The sequence below is a fragment of the Mandrillus leucophaeus genome, unplaced genomic scaffold (assembly GCF_000951045.1).
Source record: "Mandrillus leucophaeus isolate KB7577 unplaced genomic scaffold, Mleu.le_1.0 Scaffold726, whole genome shotgun sequence".
NCBI classification, from domain to species: Eukaryota; Metazoa; Chordata; class Mammalia; order Primates; family Cercopithecidae; genus Mandrillus; species Mandrillus leucophaeus.
In genome coordinates, this window is record NW_012107875.1 from 1,240,750 (window position 1) to 1,262,427 (window position 21,678).

The 21,678-nt window shown below is 35.2% G+C and overlaps 1 protein-coding gene across 2 annotated transcripts in view; it reads right to left on the minus strand.

Annotated features, from left to right (window-relative positions):
• Nucleotides 1-2,941: 2,941 nt before the first annotated feature.
• The window catches only part of LOC105528632 (chromosome unknown open reading frame, human C12orf50), a 52,455-nt gene continuing 33,718 nt past the window's right edge, over nt 2,942-21,678 (minus strand). For both annotated transcript variants that reach the window (XM_011965443.1, XM_011965442.1), the window contains exons 4-13: nt 20,040-20,195; nt 18,576-18,653; nt 18,381-18,494; nt 16,651-16,761; nt 11,239-11,346; nt 9,809-9,925; nt 8,267-8,371; nt 7,849-8,052; nt 6,040-6,132; nt 2,942-3,253 (exon numbers count right to left, since the gene is read on the minus strand). In XM_011965443.1, the coding sequence (XP_011820833.1) occupies nt 3,228-3,253; nt 6,040-6,132; nt 7,849-8,052; nt 8,267-8,371; nt 9,809-9,925; nt 11,239-11,346; nt 16,651-16,761; nt 18,381-18,494; nt 18,576-18,653; nt 20,040-20,195 (1,112 nt within the window). In that variant the 3' untranslated portion in view covers nt 2,942-3,227. The remainder of the gene's footprint in view (nt 3,254-6,039; nt 6,133-7,848; nt 8,053-8,266; nt 8,372-9,808; nt 9,926-11,238; nt 11,347-16,650; nt 16,762-18,380; nt 18,495-18,575; nt 18,654-20,039; nt 20,196-21,678) is intronic.

The following is a 21,678-nucleotide window of genomic DNA, read 5'->3' on the forward strand; positions in this document are numbered from 1 at the left end:
AAGTCTTGGAGGACAAGATGGGTAGATTTCTTGAGCCCAAAAGTTCAAGACCAGCTTGGGCAACATGTTGAAAACCTGTCTCTACAAAAAATACCAAAATTGATCAGGTGTGGTGGCACATGTCTGTAGTCCCAGCTACTCAGGAGGTGGAGGTGGGAGGATCACTTGAGTTCAGAAGGTCAAGGCTGCAATGAGCCATGATCCTGCCACTGCATTCAAGCCTGAGTGACAGGGCAAGATGCTGTCTCAAATTTTAACAAAAGGAAGAGCTAGAAAGAAAGAGACAGTTCTGTTTGGTTTGTTGGCTTCAGCATGGGCCAAAAACATAGCCATGAGTGAATGAGATAGAAATGCCAGATCTGCCTTTGTTTACTATAGATGAAAGGAGTTAAAGGCATAGGGAGACTGGAATGTTAACAGTGAATTTATCTAAGACCTACTCAAAACTATGTCCCCCTCAAAACTCATATGTTGAAGTTCTAATCCTTGTTATCTAATGATGTGACCTTATTTGGACACAAGGTGTTTACAGAGACAAGTTCAAATGGGGTCATTAGGATGGGCCCTAATACAATATAACTGGTGTCTCTATGAAAAGGGGAAATTTGGACACAGAGACATATATAGAGGAACGATCATGTGAAGAAACACAGGGAAAAGACAGCAATCTACAAGCCAAGGAGAGAGGCCTGGAACAGATGCTTCCCTCACAGCTTCAGAAAAAGGATAACCCTGCTAACACTTTGATTTCAGACTTCTAGCCTCCAGAACTGTGAGACAAATAAATTTCTGTTGCTTAAGACACTCAATTTGTGGTACTTGGTTACAGCAGTCTTAGCCAATTAATATACTAAGCATTTAATAGATGCTACTTTTATTATCATTTTTACCAATGCTGCATGTTGAAGAGTCATGGAACTCTGGTGAAATGTATCAAAAACTTTTAGATGTGACACAAAAGCAATTATCCACCCACTGGCATTGGGAAACTTAAGTTTAAATGCACTATTTGCATGTTCAGGAATCAGCAAGCATAGGTTTTTGCTAGCTAATTTTTTGGTTGTTTACTTATTTTATTGTCTCCTATATATTCTTATTTTGAGGTTTGCTATGTTCTTCCTCCCTGGTTTGTAGTTTACCCTCATTTAAACCAATTGCCTTTTTCCTAAATCACACAAACAGAGTTGGCTAATGTTGTCATCTACGTGATCCTTCAGACAAAGCTTATCATAATAAAAATTTCCATTTATATTCAGGAACAACACGGGTACAATCATGCTCAGGACTTCCTTCAGATTCTTCTCATTCCTCATTGATTCTTCAGCATTTAATATACAATAAAGATACACACTGAGAATTTGTACTTCAGGAAGATCTTTTGGATTGTCTTCCTAGAACTTTTCTTTTGCACAACTAGTTGAAGTTTTAGAAGGACAGAGATCTGTTCATTAAATGGAATTATGTCTCCCAACAGCTTCAATCGAGACAGCCTGTCAACTCAGCTATTTTCTTACATCCCTCTCAAAACGATCTAACCAAGATATTTTGCTGGCACGGTTTTCATTTTATTTATTTATTTATTTATTTATTTATTTATTTATTTATTTTGTTTTTTGAGACAGGGTCTCACTCTATCACCCAGGCTGGACTGTAGTGGCACAATCTTGGCTCACTGCAACCTCTGCCTCCCAGGCTGAAGTGATCTTCCCACCCCAGCCTCCCGAGTAGCTAGAACCACAGGTATGCACCAACACGCCCAGTTAATGCTTGTATTTTTGGTAGATACGGGGTTTCACCATGTTTCCAAGACTGGTCTCAAACTCCTGAGCTCAAGAGATCCACCTGCCTCGGTCTCCCAAAGTGCTCCAATTACAGGCATAAGCCACTGCACCCAGCCCACAGTTTTCATTTCTATCTGCTCCCTTGATAAAAAATCAATAACTATATCCCCATTTTCTTGAAAGTGTGTACACACAGCACCATTAGAAGCCAAAAACTAGGCTTTATTACTCTACATATTATAAAGATGCTGTAAAATAAAATATTTCTAAGAACCCTGATTCCTTCCCCCAATAAATATTGAAAAAACTGATAATAACCATAAAATACATGCAAATATAAATATGAGACTTCCCAAAGTCTTAGTGAATTTCTAAGCTTTAATAAACTCAGAAGTATAAATACTACAAACTTACAAAAACATCATTTTAAATGTTACATCATTTTAAATGTTAATTACTTATATTGCTTTCAAATGTGTTTTTCAGTTTAAAGAATAAACTTTTAAGTTTTTGTTTCAGTCCCTGCAGGTGGTTCATTTTGATGACAATTTTAAAAATTAAATTTACAAGTACTATTCAAACTACAATTCTAAAAAGGGCAAAAAGAAATCAAAATTAGTTTTCAAATGATGTCTCTCTTTCACTTGTAAATATTTATGCTTCTGGAGTTACTAATACCTTAAAATATCACTAAGACATTTGGAACACCATGTTATTCATTCACTGTTTTCTTAAGCTTGTCCTTTACTCCAAAATAATCATATAATTTTTATTTTCATGGTAGGAAAATGTTTATTTTTTGGTTTCAATCTAGCAAACCTCAGCAGACAGATTTTGTAACTGCCAATTAAAACATTGTTCAACAACTGCCCTGAATAATAAACCAATCGTTGTCTCGTTCTACCACGCATTAAAGTGTATTTCTATTGGAATCCCTCTAACATATTCATCACCAAACTGTAAAGCTGGGACTTCGTTCAATTTATTTATACTTTATATGTCATCATTGCTGAGGGCCCAGCTTAAAATCCAGGTAAAGAAATAAGAAGTGAGATTTCCTCCATAAAGAATATCGCAAAACAGAAATCAAAGGTACAATTTTCCTTCTCAATCTGTGCAATCTAACTTGGTTTACAATTAAAGAATGATTTTAATTGTCAAACTTTTAAATTTTATTAAAATGTTTGGAGTAATGTACGGAATGAATTCCAGACCTACATAAATACACTGGCAGCTGTTGGTAATTTGCATTTTTATCAGTTTTGAAAGAGCACAATGTACTTCCTGCATCTTATTTTCAGAATTTGCATTTTTATCATCTTTGACTATCCACTATGTAGCATGGAGTACTTGAGTATCTCATTCTTGGAATTTTCATTTTTGATTGTAAATCAGATGATGTCTGGCACTTTTTTTCTCATTTTTCTCTTCTCTCAACCTCCAGGTTTACTTGCTCCCATTTCTTCTTGGCTCTAATAATAAAATACGCAAAATATTTCAATTATTTTCTTGTTTAGTGCACCGATATTTTGTTCTTCTTTTGCTAATTACTTGCCATAAATCTAAAGGCAAAGAAAAACTAATCTTACTGTTTTAACTTATAAATTTTTAAAATGCCATTCAAATAGTCCACTTCTTTTTGATGCTTACTATGTTTTGCATTTGGATGGAGGGGTGGAAAAGAATGGAAGTGACACCGTCTATAAGGCTGTGCTATGGGGCACGCAGAATGAACAGAACGAAGGCTCCATCATATGGAGACAAGCACCTTCCTTCACACCAGCAATATCCCTATTACAAAGGACATGTGGCCTCAAGAGAAGGTCACCAATGAGACTGACATCTCCAGTTACCTTCAGCTCCTGCCCCTAATTCCCACAGACACGTGCATTCTCCTCTATTATTGCATTATCCCCACAGTATCCAATAACATTTTTCCAAAAGGCTTCTCCTGTCCATTTACACTTCCGTGGCCCTGGCTGCCAGTGCCCTAGAGGAGCAGACTCATGGCAGCTTGTGTTTTCTGCCTGCTTTCCTCCAGCAGTCCATCTGTCCACTGGGAAATGCTGAAAATGTTGCTCTGTGACCTTGCAGGAATATGTGCAAGAAGAAACATAAGCTAATCTTTCTCTTCCTATTCTGGTGCTGACAACAATTGGGAAAGATATACATTTTCAGGTTATGCATTTCCCAATCAAAAGAAAATAAGAAAACAATCTATTTCATTATAAAATCTAATTTCTTAAGTCCTCATTCTTCCTCTGCATGTAAATTTAGTTCAATTCAGCGATTTATTAGGCATCTCACTTTTAAATTTCAGTCACATTCAGATTTAAAATTTTTTTCTCAGGGTTTTCTCTGTACCCCACCTGCCTGCTACTGATCCTAATGTCCGGAAGTGGAACAGGAGAGAATGGTTGTTGCTGTCAGAGAGCTAGTAAGATAATATAATTGCAACAGTCCTGACACGGGTGGGTCCTGTGCTGGGCTCTTATTTTTCTTTGATGGTGGTCTAGATACCCAGTCTAAGGTTTCTTGAAATTTAATGTGTATCTTAATCACCTGGGAATGTTGCTAAAAATGCAGATTCTTATTCAGCAGGTCTGAGATGGAGATTCTACATTTTAAAAAAGCTCCCAGGTGATGCCATTGCAGCTAGTCCTCAGACCATAGTTTAATTAACAAGGATTTGGTCAGTGGATGCCGGCTCAGTTTCTCCTTGGCTCTCTGACAGAAGCAAGCTGTCGAGATTACAGTTAAATACCAACCCACCCCAATATGGCTCAACAAGAGCCTCTTTCTGGTGCTTATCCTTTTAATCCCAGCTCGAAGACTTCATTTGGACCCACTGGTCCTCTCTCCCACGAACTCTCTCCCACTTGAGGCCCACAGGAATGTGAACTGCCCTCCCACGCAATCTTAGCACTCGAAAAATCTCAAGAAGCTGTCTCCAGTCCTCTCATATTAGACATGGCTTGTCTTCCCCCTAACCCAGGTTCAACACTGAAAAATTTCTCTTCAAAGCTTTTCTGCCTAGATTGCATCTGGGAACTGCAATACAGCCATTTAGTGCTAGACATGGTACACTAGATGGTACACATCTAGTACACATGGTACACAGCTAGATGGTACAATACTATGTGCTGAAGTGACCCTTCCTTTCCCAAATCCTTCTATAATTCATGTTTATCTGGGATGGGAGGGGAGAAGGCTACTGAAAGAAAGGAGAAGTCATTACGACAGGGCTAAGGGAGGAGCACATCCCTTAATACTCCAAATATCACCTCACCCATAAGAGGACCATAGGAGAAACGGCTATAGAGCTCAACAATTTCAAGTTTCACCCAGGATTTTCATCAACTCTTCACCTCTTTCCCCACCCCCCAAATTCAGTGCTATCACATGTGAAAATTCACACAAAGTTAAGAGAAAGTATAATCAATTAAATAGCACTGCACCAGAGTTCTCTCACAGCACAGTATGATTTGGGAAAGAACGGGGGAAAATGGAAAACAGTCGTCCCCAGTATATAAATGTATAACACACATCTGTGCCTTGAGTCACAGTTGTAGTCAGTAGGAGTTCCCTAACTTCAACTTTTTCTGAAATGTTCAGTTGTCTGAGAAGTAATCGAAAGCATTTTAACCCCTGTAGATTTCCAAATCTACCGAACCAGCCCAGGACAGTCTGGGAAAAGACAACAAGCTGTTCAGCAAAAGAACAACCTGAGCTCAGGGATACAACAAACCTCTACCCTGAGGAGGTCCCAAAGGAACCCCAGTCTCCCAGAGCACAGGATTCCACAAGGAGGAGACCACAGTCCCTCAGAATCTACTGGCTGAGAAATTTCATCTTGGATATCCTGTCAGCCTGCACCAGCCAATATCTGGCTATGGTAGATATAGCGAAGCTTTAATGTCTTGTGTTGAAATACAGTTTTATATATTTGCTTTGCAGCACAGCAAAAAATGCATCTTAACATATTACATAATTGCTGCAATTACTGTTTGTTGCCTGGGAAAGAACTGTATTAAAACGTTTTGGGGTAACACAGAAAAATAGACAAAGAAGAACACAGTAAAACAGTAAAATTAAATTACTAGTAGACAAGATATCTACTAAACTCCAAGTAATTAAGTGTGCATATATATCTTGAAATTTTTATTTATCTTCATGTTTTCTAAAATACTCCTTGCACTTAAAAACGTATTCATTTTCGGAATTGCATTATATGTTAAAACCACTTATAAATAGTTACCTGGATACATCTTTCCACTTTTTGAATATGTTTTTGAAAAAGGAATTCGTTTTCGCCAGGCTGAATCATTATATGATGTTGATATATATTTGTCTGAGGGAAAAAAAACCCAGAATTAAATATTTTATACCTTTAAAATCACATTCCAAGGGTGTTTCAAAGTTATAAACATCTCAGGGGTGCAGCTATTCTCTAAGTAATTCATTTTACCATTTCAAAGCTAAGGCATCAGGGATACAAGTGAGTTTATTAAGACTATTTAAGTTATAAGTGAACGTGGCTACAGATTCTTAATTGCTTGTTCAATGCTTCAAGTAAGGGTAAGCTACAGGAGAGTATGATATCTAAATGTAATAAAAACTTTCACTGCATTACTTCATCATAGTTTTGCATCAATTCTGCTAATGTTTATTAGAGCTTTTATTTAAAAACTGTGAAACTATCAGGTACAGCCCAAGTCCCATATCCTTCCATGAAGCGACTTCCATGGTCGCAGTAATTGGCATGATGCAATAGTGAACTCACTGCCCCAGACAGCCAAAGCATTTATATCCTGACCTGGTCCTTAAATACTTCTTTTTCTCTGATGTATCTACATTTCTACTACTATCTAACAATGTTATATTTGTGTTTTCAAATATTACTATGCAGCTGTGTTCTCAAAGCATGATCCATAAGACCAATAATTTGCATTTCTCTTGTGTTGACATTTGCACTAATGGTGCAAAAGCAATATAGAGTATGAACTCTGGCACCTTCACACAAACCTAGACACTAGCAACTCTTCTAGTACTCATTGTATTCTTCACAGCCATCCACTTGCAGTAAAACAATAATAACAATATCAATACATAAAAGAATAGTAATAAATAAAATTTAAAACAAGATTCACCTAAGAATATCCTCATTTACAAATAGACATCCATATATCATTCTATTCTAAAGCAAAGAGAAAAATAATTTAAATAATGCAAATGTATATTGAAATTGTAAAAGAAATATATACACCTACTGTGTACCCATAAACTTTTGAAAAAATTTCTTAAATTGTAAAAGAAACTAAGAAAGATATAGTCTTATGTTTCCATAAGTTCAAAATATTTAGAACGCCACTACCTAAACCATGAACTTGGAAAAATGCAAACATGAAATCATATAGAATTGAGCAGCATTTTGTTAAGTTTAGAGAAGAGAAACCCAACCTCAAAAGAGCAAAATCCATCTGAGACACAGGAAGAAAAAGAGATGAAGACATTTGGTTCTCTTCTCCCCTGTAGTCTTGTACTTCCTGACATATACTATGACTTTGCCTATTATTTGATGAAATGATTTAGAAGCAATCTATCCATGGTGAGAGAGATGAGAGGTTGTCAAAAATATGGCAGTTAGCCCCCAAACTAACCCTTTCAGAAAATAATCATGAAGGCCTACAGAAAAGTCAAGGCACTAGCCTGACAGTGATAATTGAACAATGCAGTTACTGGAACAAGAAAATGTCAACCATTCAAAAACAATCTTCCAGAGCGACACGAAGCTCTCCAGGAGGAACGAAGTGCAGTGCTCGGAGGAAAAAACTCTAGGGAGGTGCGATCTGAAGTCATCTGCACACAACATGAGCTTCCTTCCATATCCTTTAAATCATGTGCAGGACTGCACATGGAAGAAATCCTCTCACTAGTTTCTATGGTGGTGATGGCCAGGGAAAACAAGAGCGGAGTAGGTAGCACTGAAGATTAGCCAAGCCATCAGGAAATTCCATGGAAATGCAAACTACAGACAAGAGTAAACCACATCAACAAAGGACCTCACCTGGACTGAGGTTGGGTTTGGGTTCCTTGTTAACATGGACTTTATTGTAGGATCCATGCATGGGCCTGCTGTGGGGAGGTGCATTCAACGCGACAGTCCTGACAGCATCTCTTTGAACGTGGATATAGGATGCATTCTCAGCATTTCGATTTTTATTGTTGCGATGATAACTCATTTTATTTTGGGGACTTGGGGTCTGTACTGCTGTAAAGAAAGGTGGGAGGGAGTGAGGAATAAAACAGGCTGGTTTCACACCCATAAATAACATATTGCACTATAAGTACTTGAAGTTGAGTTGACCCTTAAAGTAACATTTATGTCACATGACAGTAATTTGTTTTTCAGGTAGAAGATATCTGTTATTGAATATTTGTTTTAAAATTACAGTTTAGAAATATCAAATATATGGACAGCTTACCTCTCCTCATTCCAGAGTCGGGAAAGTTCTTTGGTTCATCATAAATCCATTTTCTTTTTTTCACACCTTTAAAATGAGGCTTCTTCACTGGCTGGACATCATTCACTTGAAAAGATACAAATTTTAGAGTTTTTTAAGAGATGCTTTCATTCCTGAAATTACTGTAGGTGATAATTACATATCTGTGCATTCACATGTCAAGCAAGAGGAAAAAATAAATGCACCATTCTCATACTTTACTTCTTAGAAAAAAAGGTGATTTATTTTTAAGTGCCAAAAAAATCTATGTTGGAAATAGATTGATGAAATAACCTTCAATAAGTAGCTTTCCTCAAAGAAAAATACTTTCCTCCAAAGGAATGTGTGGATTCTTTTAAAGGAACATAAAATTGCATTCAAAATATAATTATAAATCTCACTATAACACTATTGTTAAGTAGTTTTAGAACTCTTATTTTCAACATGAATCTTTTTGTACTTTTTTAGCCAAAACTACTACTTCTTAAGAAGTTGAATTAACATAAAATACTTTCCGTGAATTTTACCTTATTCTTTTAAGTTCTTAAGTTGAGTGTACAGATAGTTTGGTCAAGATTGAGCAATCAGAATTTGTAAGTTCTAAGAATATTACATTTTTCACTTTTTATTTGTATATTTTTCCATCAAAAATTTTATATGTGTTCTCAATTTTTCAGGAATTTCCATAGTACATATCTCCAGATAATCTTAAAACAATTTTGTAGAGGGGGCATTCTGTTACTTCACCGTGCAGAGCTCCTGAAAATTCACAAGTGACCGCTGCACATAGAAACTGAACATCAAGTGTACAGTGTAGATTACACTAGCTCTCTACAGTAAGTTAATTAATCTTTCTGTGCCCTAACCCTCAACTTAAGCTTTAAGCCCTCAATAAAGCTCTGATTCACTGTCTCCTCCTCAAACATCATGTCCCAATCCACCCCCAAGCTCCCAGTGCAAGGATTTGGAATCCATATTTTTAACAAGTGCCACTAAACTGGGCTTCTTGAGGGCAAATCACAAGTATTCCCATCAGTGCCAGGCTGCGATCCAAGAATATTATAAGGGTTCAATAAGTAAAATAAGGAACAGACGGAAGAAGGGAACGGATCAGGAAGATTCACAAGTCTTAACTGTATCAAGAGAAATAGCTCACTGAACTGAATGTCAAGGAGAAGCCAAACTAATAAACACTAATCCAAAACATAATAAAAAGCTGCCAGTGTATTATTCCACTATGGGTGCAATTTAAAATGTTATGCTAGTGAATCTTCCAAAAAGGTAGTGTATTATTAATTTTAATACCAAAATTAAGCTAGTGGGAGAGCATATAATTTACTAGGACCTACATCACAGTTCATTGTCAGAGTTAGTTAGTAGAGGATATTGTCTTTAATTCTTAGTTCTGAATGATTTTCAAACCTTTTTTCTTTCTTTTTTAAAATTCTATTTTAAATAAGCAAAACAAATCCATGGTAAGACAAATATATCTAAGGCCAAAAAGTGATAGAGCTAATGTCTCACTTGAAGAGGGGTCCTCTCTGCACTTCATACTGATATTCTCAGTAGCATTTAATACATGCGTTGTAGGTACTAGTCGGGTAGTTAGGGAACGCTTTGGATGAGGACTGTCCTTGTTATCTTTTAAAGCAAATTAAGAAAATAAAATGTCAATATTAGTTTTAAAAAAGCATTTCAGTTGGCATTTCATTATTCAAACATTACATGATGGGAACACCTCTTTAAAATAATGTATATATTTATGAATTGTGAGAAAAGCATCATTAACATTCCCTAGTTGCCACATGGATTTCAAAATGTCATCAGTAACAAAACAAAACTCTGAATCTATAGCCATCATTTTCAATATGTAAATAAAAACTCGTGGCAGTATTTTCAATATCTCCATACAAAAGATTTAAAAGGTTTTACGTTTTTACATTGAATGGTCCCATTCAAATTGGGGTTATGAAAATATTTTAAATGTAACAACTTTAACTTCCTATATGCTTTGGAGCAAGACTCCTTAGTAGGGCTTTCCACAATTATGAAAATGTTCTAAATCTGTGCTGCTCAATATGGCAGCCACTAGCCTCCTGTGACTATTGAGCACATGGAATGTGGCTAGTGCCAATGAAAAGTTGAATTTTGTATTTTATTCAGCTTTAACTTAAATTTAAAGAGTCATACATAGCTGGTGGCTACCATATTAGTATAGCTTTCAGAGTTTCTTTGATGAACTAGGGAAAACCTTCCCATCTCTGAGTGAGAAAATGAGAGAAAGATTTACAATTTTCCACAAAAATAATTTGATCACAGGCAACCTTTCCTATACTTGAGAATATTTAATGGTAGAGATGGTAGATAAAATGGGTTTACATTTTGATTGAGAGTATGTGAAGCCCCCTAATTACAGGACAGCTGTGCTTTTAGTCTGTGACTGAGAGGCACTCAGCAGAGAGATACCAGCTGGTGGATTCTAAGTACAGTTAAGGGCAATGTAAAATTATAGAGGATGTATTTTATCATATCTCTTGATTATTCACAGACTAGTGTTAGCAATAATTATAAAATACAGAAGTCTTTTTGAGATTAAACTCTTCACAATGTTCACAAACAATGTTTTCTAACAAAATTCATTTATACTGATATTATAAATTAAAGGACTTGGTGTTGCCATTTAAGAGAGCCAGTAACTTTAGAACTAGCAATATTAGAAATTATACAGTCCAACAGGCTATTTTTCTGATAAGAAAACTAAAAAAAGATAAATTGTCACGGTCATACAATTAGGGACAGAGCCAGGACTGGAACCTTAGAGCTCTTGACTCCTATTCAGTGTATATTTCGATGTATTATCATTCCTCTTATATTGGTTTTTATAACAAGCAAGCTTATCTTTAACTTGTCTAGACAAATTACAAATGTATCAAAATTATATAATAATTCATTACCTTTAGTATTTGAACATTTTGATATGGTGATTTCTTTCTCTCCAGTTAAAGCTTCACTTTCATCGACTCCAAGAAATATGACCCTCTGTGGAACATAACAGTCACCTCCTATGACAAAACCTTACTGTCAGTGGCAACAATGGCAGAAAGTGATACAAACTAGCTTTCAATACAGGAACATTTTCTACAATACCCCTTTTGTCCACCTTTCTTTGGACACTTCTCAGTGATACCATATCCATCTCCATACATTTATATGCTTAGATTAATACATGAGTATTAATATATATGTATATGAATACACAGTATGTAAACTTACATATAGATAATTGAAAGAAAATTCAGTCAACAAAATATTCCTTAACGTATAATAATCTTTAGTCCCAAATCTTTAATCTGAGTACTTTGAGAGATACTCAGAGTAAATGTAATTTATCTTCCATGTAACATCTTCAGATATATTAAAGCAGTTTCCATATTTCCCCAAGGACTTCTATTTTCCAGGATAAATAGTCATAGTTGCTTTAATTTTACATACAAAATTCCAAAATTCTTCACCATACAAGTTACCTTTTCTTAATATAAAATATTTGTTTCAAATAACTTTATTTTAAAATGACACCCAAATGTGAACCAAGCTGTGGAGAAATCAGCAGAACTAGTAAAATAATACTTGCCATTCATGGAGTCATTTTCTAGGAATCAGACCCTTTACTGAGTACTTTAAAAAACATTTAACTATCTTTCTTTCTATACTGCTTCTAACAATCCCATGTGACTTTACTGTGACTATTTGGTAGTGAAAACACATTCCTAAATTGTAAAGCATTGTGGCCATAAAAACTCACTCTATTTTCCCCTCAAAAATTCCATCATATTGGGTTTTTCCCAACTTAAAGAAAAGCCACTATTTAATGTTTTGTACCTAAATATAAGAATGTATGTTTATCATTGCTTGAAGTTATCCTGCAAGATTTGGCTCATTGTTCCAACAAATTAACCTCCAGTTAACTGTAAATCATATAAACATGTCTACCTTCACCCAGTTATTCAACGCATTTAAACATATCACCCTTTCTTCTACAAGTATTTGCTGAGTGCACATAATGTGCCAGGCATTCTACTACAGAGATTTATCTATAGTGATTGATTATATGCAGTTCCTGGCCTCAAGGAGTTTACACAAAACCAGTGATAAAAATGTCAAAAAGATTTTTGGTTTCTGCCATGACCAAAATGGCTTTTATCGGAATAACTTTCATCCTAAAAACAATTATAAAATACCAAAACAAACTGAATGGAAAACCACCCAATGCATATGACTGCAATGCCTGAGAGCAATGGAGGGACACAAAGTCAATTATATGTTCACATTCACCCTGGTTTTTTCCCTGAAAGAGTTACACTCCACACTCACTACAGATTTTTCTCTGAAAGCATATCTAATTCATCATATAAGGAAATAACAAGCAGAAAGTGACACCAAGGAGGTGAAAAAGAAAGAGCCGAAAAGTCTGGGACTGTCTAATTGACTTGAAATTGAGGGGGGAATGAAAAAGGAAGAACAACAAAGAAGTTCCTCTGAAATAGGCATAAAACTCCCTTTAAATTGTTATCTGAGTCCCACACTTTTCAAGTACAGAGTAGAATCCTAGGAAATAAACAAATACAGCATCTGGGAGGCTAAAAACTGCTCAGAGATTTCAGCATCTACATGCTGCTTGGGAGGTAAAATTTTCCATTCAAGCCTTGCCAGAGTAGAGGTATCTTGGTGAACATCCCATGTCTCAGTTGATAACCCAGTAAAGCAATGTTTTAGGGGTAAGGGTCTTATCCTAGGAATAAGGACTATACCTTCAAAAAAAGGAAAAATAATGTATCATCTACCACATCATCCCTAATAAAGCCCAAAACTAGTCCTTCACAGAATGAAGGTGGCCTGCTGATAATCTAGCTTCCTGCCAGAAGAAAAGTTTCTCTGTGGAGAAATAGCATCATTCATACACTATGTAATTTTTATCCATATTGTTCAGCATCAAATACAATATTAGAAGGCACAGTGAGACAGAACAATTGAGCAAAAACCTGAGGAAAATGAAAGATACCCAAACGTAATCAAACAGGAAGTTGCAAAAAATAACAGGAACGTTATCAAAATAGAGAACTGATGGAGAATCTAAGTAGAAAATCAATAAGAAGGTCAAATAGAAATTTAGAATTTAAAATATGGATTAAAGAGCAGAGAAGAAGAGAATTAGTGAACAGGACAGTAGGTTGTCAGAAAGTATCCAGATTTATCTATAGAAATCAATAAGAAAAAAAAATAAAACATTTAAAATGGGCTAGAGACTTAAAAATGCACCAGACAAAGGAGAAAGTCAACATGGCCAAGAAATTTATGAAAAGGTGCTCAACATTATGAGTCATCAGGGAAATACAAATTGAAACTACAACGATGTACCACTAGCCACCCACCAGAAAGGCTAAAGTTAAAGGACTGAAAACATTAACTGTGGGTAAGGATACAGAGCGAGCTAATCTCAAAGAAAAGGTGTGCATATGACCTTTAGAAGACATGTTCCAGAAAGTTAATAATAGTCCCAAACTGGAAATACTGTCCGTCAAATACCAATATCAATACTCATGGTCCTTTCATGCATTGTTTTTATGTTTGTTTGTTTGTTTGTTTGCAAACGTATGCAGAGTGGTGGAAATTTTGAGTTGCTGGACCCACACATTCCTAGCTGAGGTCTAGCAATGGCAATGCTCAGTATTCTCATTTCAGTTCGTACAGAGATGACCAGAGAATGGCTGGAGACCGGAGGGGGCAGCGCAGTACAGTGGAAGAAGTTCTGGCTCTGGGGAGAGGTAGAAGGGGTTTGAATCCCAGTTCTGAGGCTTGTTGGTGGGGCAACCTCAAGACAGTCACTTAAGACTTCTGACTTTTGTTTTCTCTTTTGTAAAATAAGGAAAACAGAATATACCAGGATGAGTAATTTCTACGATTTAAGATTATAATCTGTGTGAGATGTATGTATATGTGTGTGTGTACATATCTCCCCAAGGAGCAATGGTTCAGTGTTTGCTAATTCAGTGTTCATGTCAACTTTATAGAACATAGCTACCAGGAATAACAAGAATCAATTGTGCGTGTGTTTGTGTGTGTATCAAATGTGTGTGTACATATACTATATACATAGAGAGAGAAATGCCCATGTGTGTTTTTATATATATACGTACACCTAACAGTATGTGTCTTATATGTAGATATGTGTGTATATATGTGGTATATATCTATCTATGTATAGATATTTAGGGCAAAGTAAAAAAAAAAAAAAGATATTTACTGCTACAATCAACGGCATGGATCAGTCTAATACAAAGAGCATTAAGTAAAAGAATCCAAATTAAAAGAGTTCAAACTGTATATTTCCACTTATATAAAGATCAAAAAATGCAAAATTAGCCTATAGTAATAGCGATCAGAGTAGTGATTACCCTTGGGAGAAGACTATTGACTTGTAGAGAAGGAGCCATCTGGAGTACCATAAATATGGTTATATTGATACATACACAAGTAAAATTTTAACAAGCTATTCATTTCAGATCTTTGAACTTTATTAAAGTGCAATAACACATTAAAATAATATTAAGACAAGACAATGCCTCAAGTATTTTTCTTGAAATGAATACTAACTCATTAATTATAATTTCAGTTTTGATCATCTTCATTTCAAAGATGTCTTGTGAATACAGGCCGCCGAAATTTGTTTAGAGATATCTATCATACACATATACCCAGAAGATTCTTTTATCCAGTGACACAGAGAACATTATGATGCCTGGAAAATCAACAAGCCTGACTATACCAGAATTTAATACGCCAGATAATAGAATTTTTTAAATATTGTTTTGCTATGGCTTTTCAACTAGTTCATTACTCTAACAATATTATTAATATTAGATAGACTAATGACAGTATAATGACATTCTCACATTTTCTAACTCCCAACAAAGTAGGAAATAAATTATTAATGTTACAACGTGAAGGAAAGTTTATTTTAATTTGAAACCATTAGTTTATCAATGGTTGAAAATAACCTTTTATTAACCAAAAAGGCAATCTGATTTAATGACATTTCAACAAACTGTTTAATTAGAACTGCTCAGGTTAAGTGGATCCCACTTATATAGATTATATAGACAGCGTGAACTCTGTTGGGAGAAACTGCCAGTGTTTCTAATTTGTAGCTAAAACTTATTGCTTCAAGGCAACCAAACAAAGACAGTTAGACTAAAACAGCTAGACTAAAACTGCTGCAGACATAAGAAAGGAGAAGAAATAATCATATTACTTTAGCACCAAAATAAAAAAAAAGGTGGGGGCGCACACAGAAGAAAATGGCTGACACCAGGACAGCAGAAAGTATCACCAATACGCCTAAGAGATACTGGTACTTATTGATACCTGCTCTCAACCTCCTTCCTACTCCTCACACACATTCTTCCTACCAGCCACACCTTTGAACCTCCCCACAAAGTCTCTATATATTTTCAAAACAAACGCTTGGAATTTTCAGTCCAAAAGACAGATTTTCCAACCTGTTTATGCTAAAAAGCAGTTCCAATATATTTAAACTATAATACACAGTTAGAATGTGTTGACAAATGATACATATTTCAATATGGCTCCTTTAAAGTAGACTTTAAGTCCACTGGAATCGGTGGCTCACACCTGTAATCCCAGCACTTTGGGAGGCCAAGGCAGGCGAATCACTTGAGGTCAGGAGTATGAGACCAGCCTGACCAACATGATGAAACCCCGCCTCTACTAAAAATACAAAAATTAGCCGGGGGTGGTGGCATGCACCTGTAGTGCCAGCTACTTAGGAGGTTGAGGCAGGAGAATCACTTAAACCTGGGAGACAGAGGTTGCAGTGAGTCGAGACAGCACCACTGCACTCCAGCCTAGGCGACAGAGTGAGACTTCTCATAAATTAATTAATTAATTAGTTAATTAATTTTTAAAAAGTAGACTCAATCAAATGATGTATTAAGTGCCTCCTTCATTTATAGCTCTGTTATAATATATTACAGCACATACATAACACCTGAATTCATTATAGTCTGGAGTTAAGCCTACACACACACACACACACACACACACACACACACACAGGTTTCTCATTAAAATATGTAAAATGGAATGTCTTACATACTCAACACAAATTTGTACAAGGTATTTGGCAGAGATTTTGGTCTCTGAAAGCAACTGATTTTGTGATATACCTCCAACTCCTTGTGTTAAACATGACATAGACAAAAAAAGAAAATTAGTTGTAAAAGATAAAATTCAGACTCACTTATTAGGTGGTGATATATTCAGAGTCAATCAGTAATAAATTAACTCACCTCCATTTTCAAAAGCAGCAATGTCAGTCTTTGGTTTCCCGTGCAATGATGTTTTTATTTCACCTTGCCTTTCATATTGGCTAAGTTTTGTCGGAACTGTAAGACTATCTCCTAGAAATAAGAAAAAAGTCACCCCAGTAATTGGTAGATGCTTAAATAAGAAATTTATGATAGAATTCATGATGAAAGTAAAAAAAGCTTTAAAGTTAATGCAAGTATTGTTTGCACAGTGATCTGATAAACAATAAATTCATAAATACATGAGTTTTAAATTCTGTGTCAATAAAGAAGTAAGCAAGTACAGTCTCCTATTTGGATTATTTATTCAATGGCAATTTAAAAATCGTAAGCAATCTAACACTGTTGTATATACATAATATATTTAGTTTGATATGTTTCTCATATAAGAAATTGTGTAATATTGCTTTTGATTTTATGTGTTCACCATGAACAATCAGATAAAAAGTATTAGAGTCACTATTGACTACAAAATGCTGATTACACTGATAATTAAATAATACTCTCAGCTTTCCTCATGCATTTCTGGATAATTTTTTTCTAAAATAAACTATTAAAAGCAGAATAGAAGAGACATAATAACCTAATGCAATGTGTGATTCTGGATTGGATCCTAGCTAGACCAGGGGAAAAAATGTATTTTACTATAAAAGACATTAATGGCATAATTGATAAAATTTGTGGGAAAAGAAAGTTGCAAATGATATTGTATCAGTGGTCATTTTCTGATTTTTGTATTTATATTAGAGTTATGTAAAAGCAAAGAGCTATCATGTCTGTAACTTATTCTCTCAAACAGGTCAGAAGATTATAACAATGTGTGTATTTAGAGAGACTGACAATTCAAATGTGGTAAAATGCTAACGTTTGAAGGAAATCTAGGTGAAGGGTATGTAGGAATTAACTGAAACTATTTTAAAATAAAAAGCCTTTAAAAGCATAATATAAAGCAAAAGTACATATAATTGTCTTTATAATCTGCCATTTTTAATGTTCATTGTTAACTTGTTTTCTTCTTTTGTTTTTGTTTCCTTTTGTTTTTTTCTCCTCTAAGTAGTGAGGGCCTGCAATCTGTCCTTCCCTATATGGCCCCCAAGTCTTGCGGACTCTTCTCCATCTGATGATGTCTTGCTGCCACCTACCGCCTAATGTTTGAATAGTTCGCTACAAACACTTGTACATACTGCAGATGTTCACCGCAGTAAATCAGGTTCTCCAAAGGTAAGCACCATAAAACGCAAAGCCTTCTATTTGTCCTCCAGCATGGCCCCTGAAATAGCCTGGTCCACAGAAGACTCTCATTCAATGACAAAATAATCTCTGTTCCGCCACTAGCGTCATTCTGTGATCTCTCTTTCGTTCTTCTTGGGCCAGGCTTACTTTTCTATTCAGAAAGAAAAATCTAGACCTCTTTCACAGGGGGATTTTTTTCAAAGACAAATAAAATGGTAAAAGCAAATTATTTACAGGATTATCCCATGGAGTGTGTAGTGTCATTATGTGTTAATGAAGTCTATTCATTCTGTCCCCTCTCTAGAATAACATAATCCCATTAATAGCAGCTTTGGGTCATTCAATACAAACACCTTCTTCTAGCTCTCAGTTATAATGTATTATCACTTTATTCTTCCGTACATCATACTAAATAATTTAGTCTATCACACTAAGTATCTCTTATATATCACTACGAAAATTGCCTTTTCATTTCTTACCTTCTTGCAATTCACTGCCATTTTCCAAAGGCTTTTCTAACTCTTTTTCTGCTGTAGGTGCCATGCTTTTTGATGATAAAATATCTGGAGGAGTATGAAATCTGTAGTATTCCCCTAATCAACCATAAGAAAAGTAATTATTAGTATATTTATCACATCAAGTATTAGAAAATACAAAAATATTTGATTTCTTACCAGATTTATAACACATCTCCTTTATTGCTCTTTTTTCTTCAATTTCTTCAGGGGTCTTTGTCCATAAACTAGAAGCATCTATAGGATATATATTTTTTAAATTAAATTGTCCCAAAGCCAAATAATCTGAAAATTTATAAACCAGAAAGGAAAATCCCAAATACTGTTCTCATGGATAGATTACTTTTTTATATTTTTAAAATCAACAATTTTCCATACTAGTAAATATTTCAAATTACTACATTTTAAGTATTGAAAACAATGTCAAGAGAAAACAAAGGGCTATGTATTATGCACTTGGAAATGGGACACTGAATGTCTAGACTCCATGTTGAGATAGTGTATGTTTATTTCGAGGTTGATGTAGGCATGAAAGACATGGAGCTTCAGCGCACAGCAACAGTAATAAATAGCTCTGTCTATTCCTAAGAACAGAAACTATGGTGGCCTGTAGTCCATAGAAGGGCATATTCCAACACAAAGACAGATTGAGAGTTTTTCTTCATGCTTATCTTATATATACACACTTTCTGGCACCACTATGCTGGGTTGCTACGGGAGGCAAAGGATCACTAAAATCCAAAGACATGGGTCTTAAGCCTGTTCATACTCTTGTGAGGATGACTTAGAATAATGCAGATAACAGTGATTTATAGATTGTAAACTACTACATAGATCTCTATAACTTCAAAGGATTAAATGTGAAACTGATATATTATTAACACATATGTAGATAAACAGATACACATGTGCATCAATGTTTTAGAAACAGTTATATATAAAAGAGAGCTTATTAGTATCTCTATAAGCACCTATAGATATATAAATATATATATACATTTATATAGATATATATTTTATACTTTAAGTTCTGGGATACATGTGCAGAACATGCAGGTTTGTTACATAGGTATATATGTGCCATGGTGGTTTGCTGCACCCATCAACCCTCTACAATAGGTATCTCTCCTAATGTTATCCCTCCCCTGGCCCCCCACTCTCGGACAGGCCCTGGTGTGTGATGTTCCCCTCCTCGTGTCCATGTGTTCTCATTGTTCAACTCCCACCTACGAGTGAGAACATGTAGTGTTTGGTTTTCCATTCCTGTGTTAGTTTGCTGAGAATGATGGTTTCCAGTTTCATCAATGTCCCTGCAAAGGACACGAACTCATCCTTTTTTATGGCTGCATAATATTCCATGGTGTATATGAAGCGCCAATATATACTTAAGCATCATATCTGTCTCCCAGCCATCATACAACAAAAACTTTCCAATCCAAAAGATCATAAATATGTTAGACTTAGAACATAATTAATTAAATTTGTTTAATACAATTATAATTATTTTCTCAGCAAAATCTGCCTTATATATTACATCATAAACCTTTAAAGTAAAATACATATGTAGAAAATGTTGTTAGGTTTTTGAATGTGCATTGTAAACCTGAAAAGAGGTCTACTAACCATTTTGTTCATCTACTTCCTCTTCTTCCTCAAAATTAGTTTTTAAAACTAAAGGATGGTGGATCGGTCGTGATATATTTTCCTGAGGTTTCAGAGGTTCCTGACTCTGGGTTTGGAGTGGAATTCCTTCCTGACTTTCTTTCTGTAGTGTGATATCTGCAGAGAAAATGCAACATTTCAGTCCTTTCAAGATACATGTGATGATAAGTAGATTTAATAATCAATCATTGCCCTCCTAATTAACTATATATTATTTTAAAATGTGTACAATAATAATACAATAATGGATTGTGTTTCCACACACTAGCAATGATTAAACTGAAAATGAAATGAAAAATAATCCCATTTACAATAGCATCAAAGAGAAAAAAATATTTAGGAATTAATTTTAACATAAGGTGCAAAAATTTATATTCTGAAAAAGATTGTTGAAATAAGAAAAAATATTGTTGAAAGAAGTTAAAGAAATGTTGAAATGGAAAGATATCCTTGTTTATGGATTGATTTGTGGTTGGTATGGCAATATTTTCCAAATTAATCTATAGGTATGATACAACTTTTATCAAAATCCCAATGGACTTATTGACAAAAATTGAGAAGCCAATTCTAAAATTTATATGGACATTATTACAAAACTAAAGTAACCAAGACTATCAGGACTAGCATAAAAATAAAAGTACATCTATGAATCACTGGAATAGGATTGCAAGACCAGAACTAAATATTTATATGAATCAATTTATGCTCAACTGATTTTCAACAAGGGTACACAGACCATTCAATGGGGGAAAGAATAGTATTTTCAACAAATGTTGCTGGGATGACTAGATTGCCATATGCAAAGTAATTAAGTTGCACAACTTCATCACATCAGAAATAAAAATTCAGACAAAGTGGATCTAAGAACAAAATGCAAGAGCTGCAATTATACAACTCATAGAAGAACCCTTAGGTCATGCAAAGCTTTTTTAGATATGACACCAAAAGAACAAGCAATTAATGAAAAATAGCCAGCCCCCTAGCACATGGAGGTGAGCCATGAAAGCGCCTGCCAACAAGGCCCAGATTTTGCTGGAAAGAGTTTCCAGCCTTCTCAGCCAGAGAATGAAGAAACACTCAGAACCCCAAGGTGGCACAGAAAGAATAAATAAGATCCAGCCTGAGCAACATGGCGAAACCCTATCTCTACAAAAAATACAAAAATTAGCCAGGTGTGATGGCACACACCTGGAGTCCCAGCTACTCAGGAGGCTGAGGTAGAAGCATCACTTGAGCCCAAGAGGTTGAGGCTGCATTTAGCTGAGATCATGCCACTGCACTCTAGCCTGAGCAACAGAGCAAGACTCCGTTTCAAAACAAAAACAAACAAAACCAAATGAGATATCACTTCATACTACAATGATTACAAAGATTAATTTTTTTAACTAAAAAGACAATAACAAGTGTTGACAAGGATGTGAAGAAACTGCAATCTTCTTAAATTGCAGTTGGGAATGTAAAATGCTGTAGCTACTTTAGAAAACAATTTGGCATTTCCTCAAAAGATTAAACATGGAGTCATCCTATGTCTCATCTATTCCATTTTCAGCTATCTACCAAGAGATGTGAAAATATATGTCCATATTATACAAATGTAATC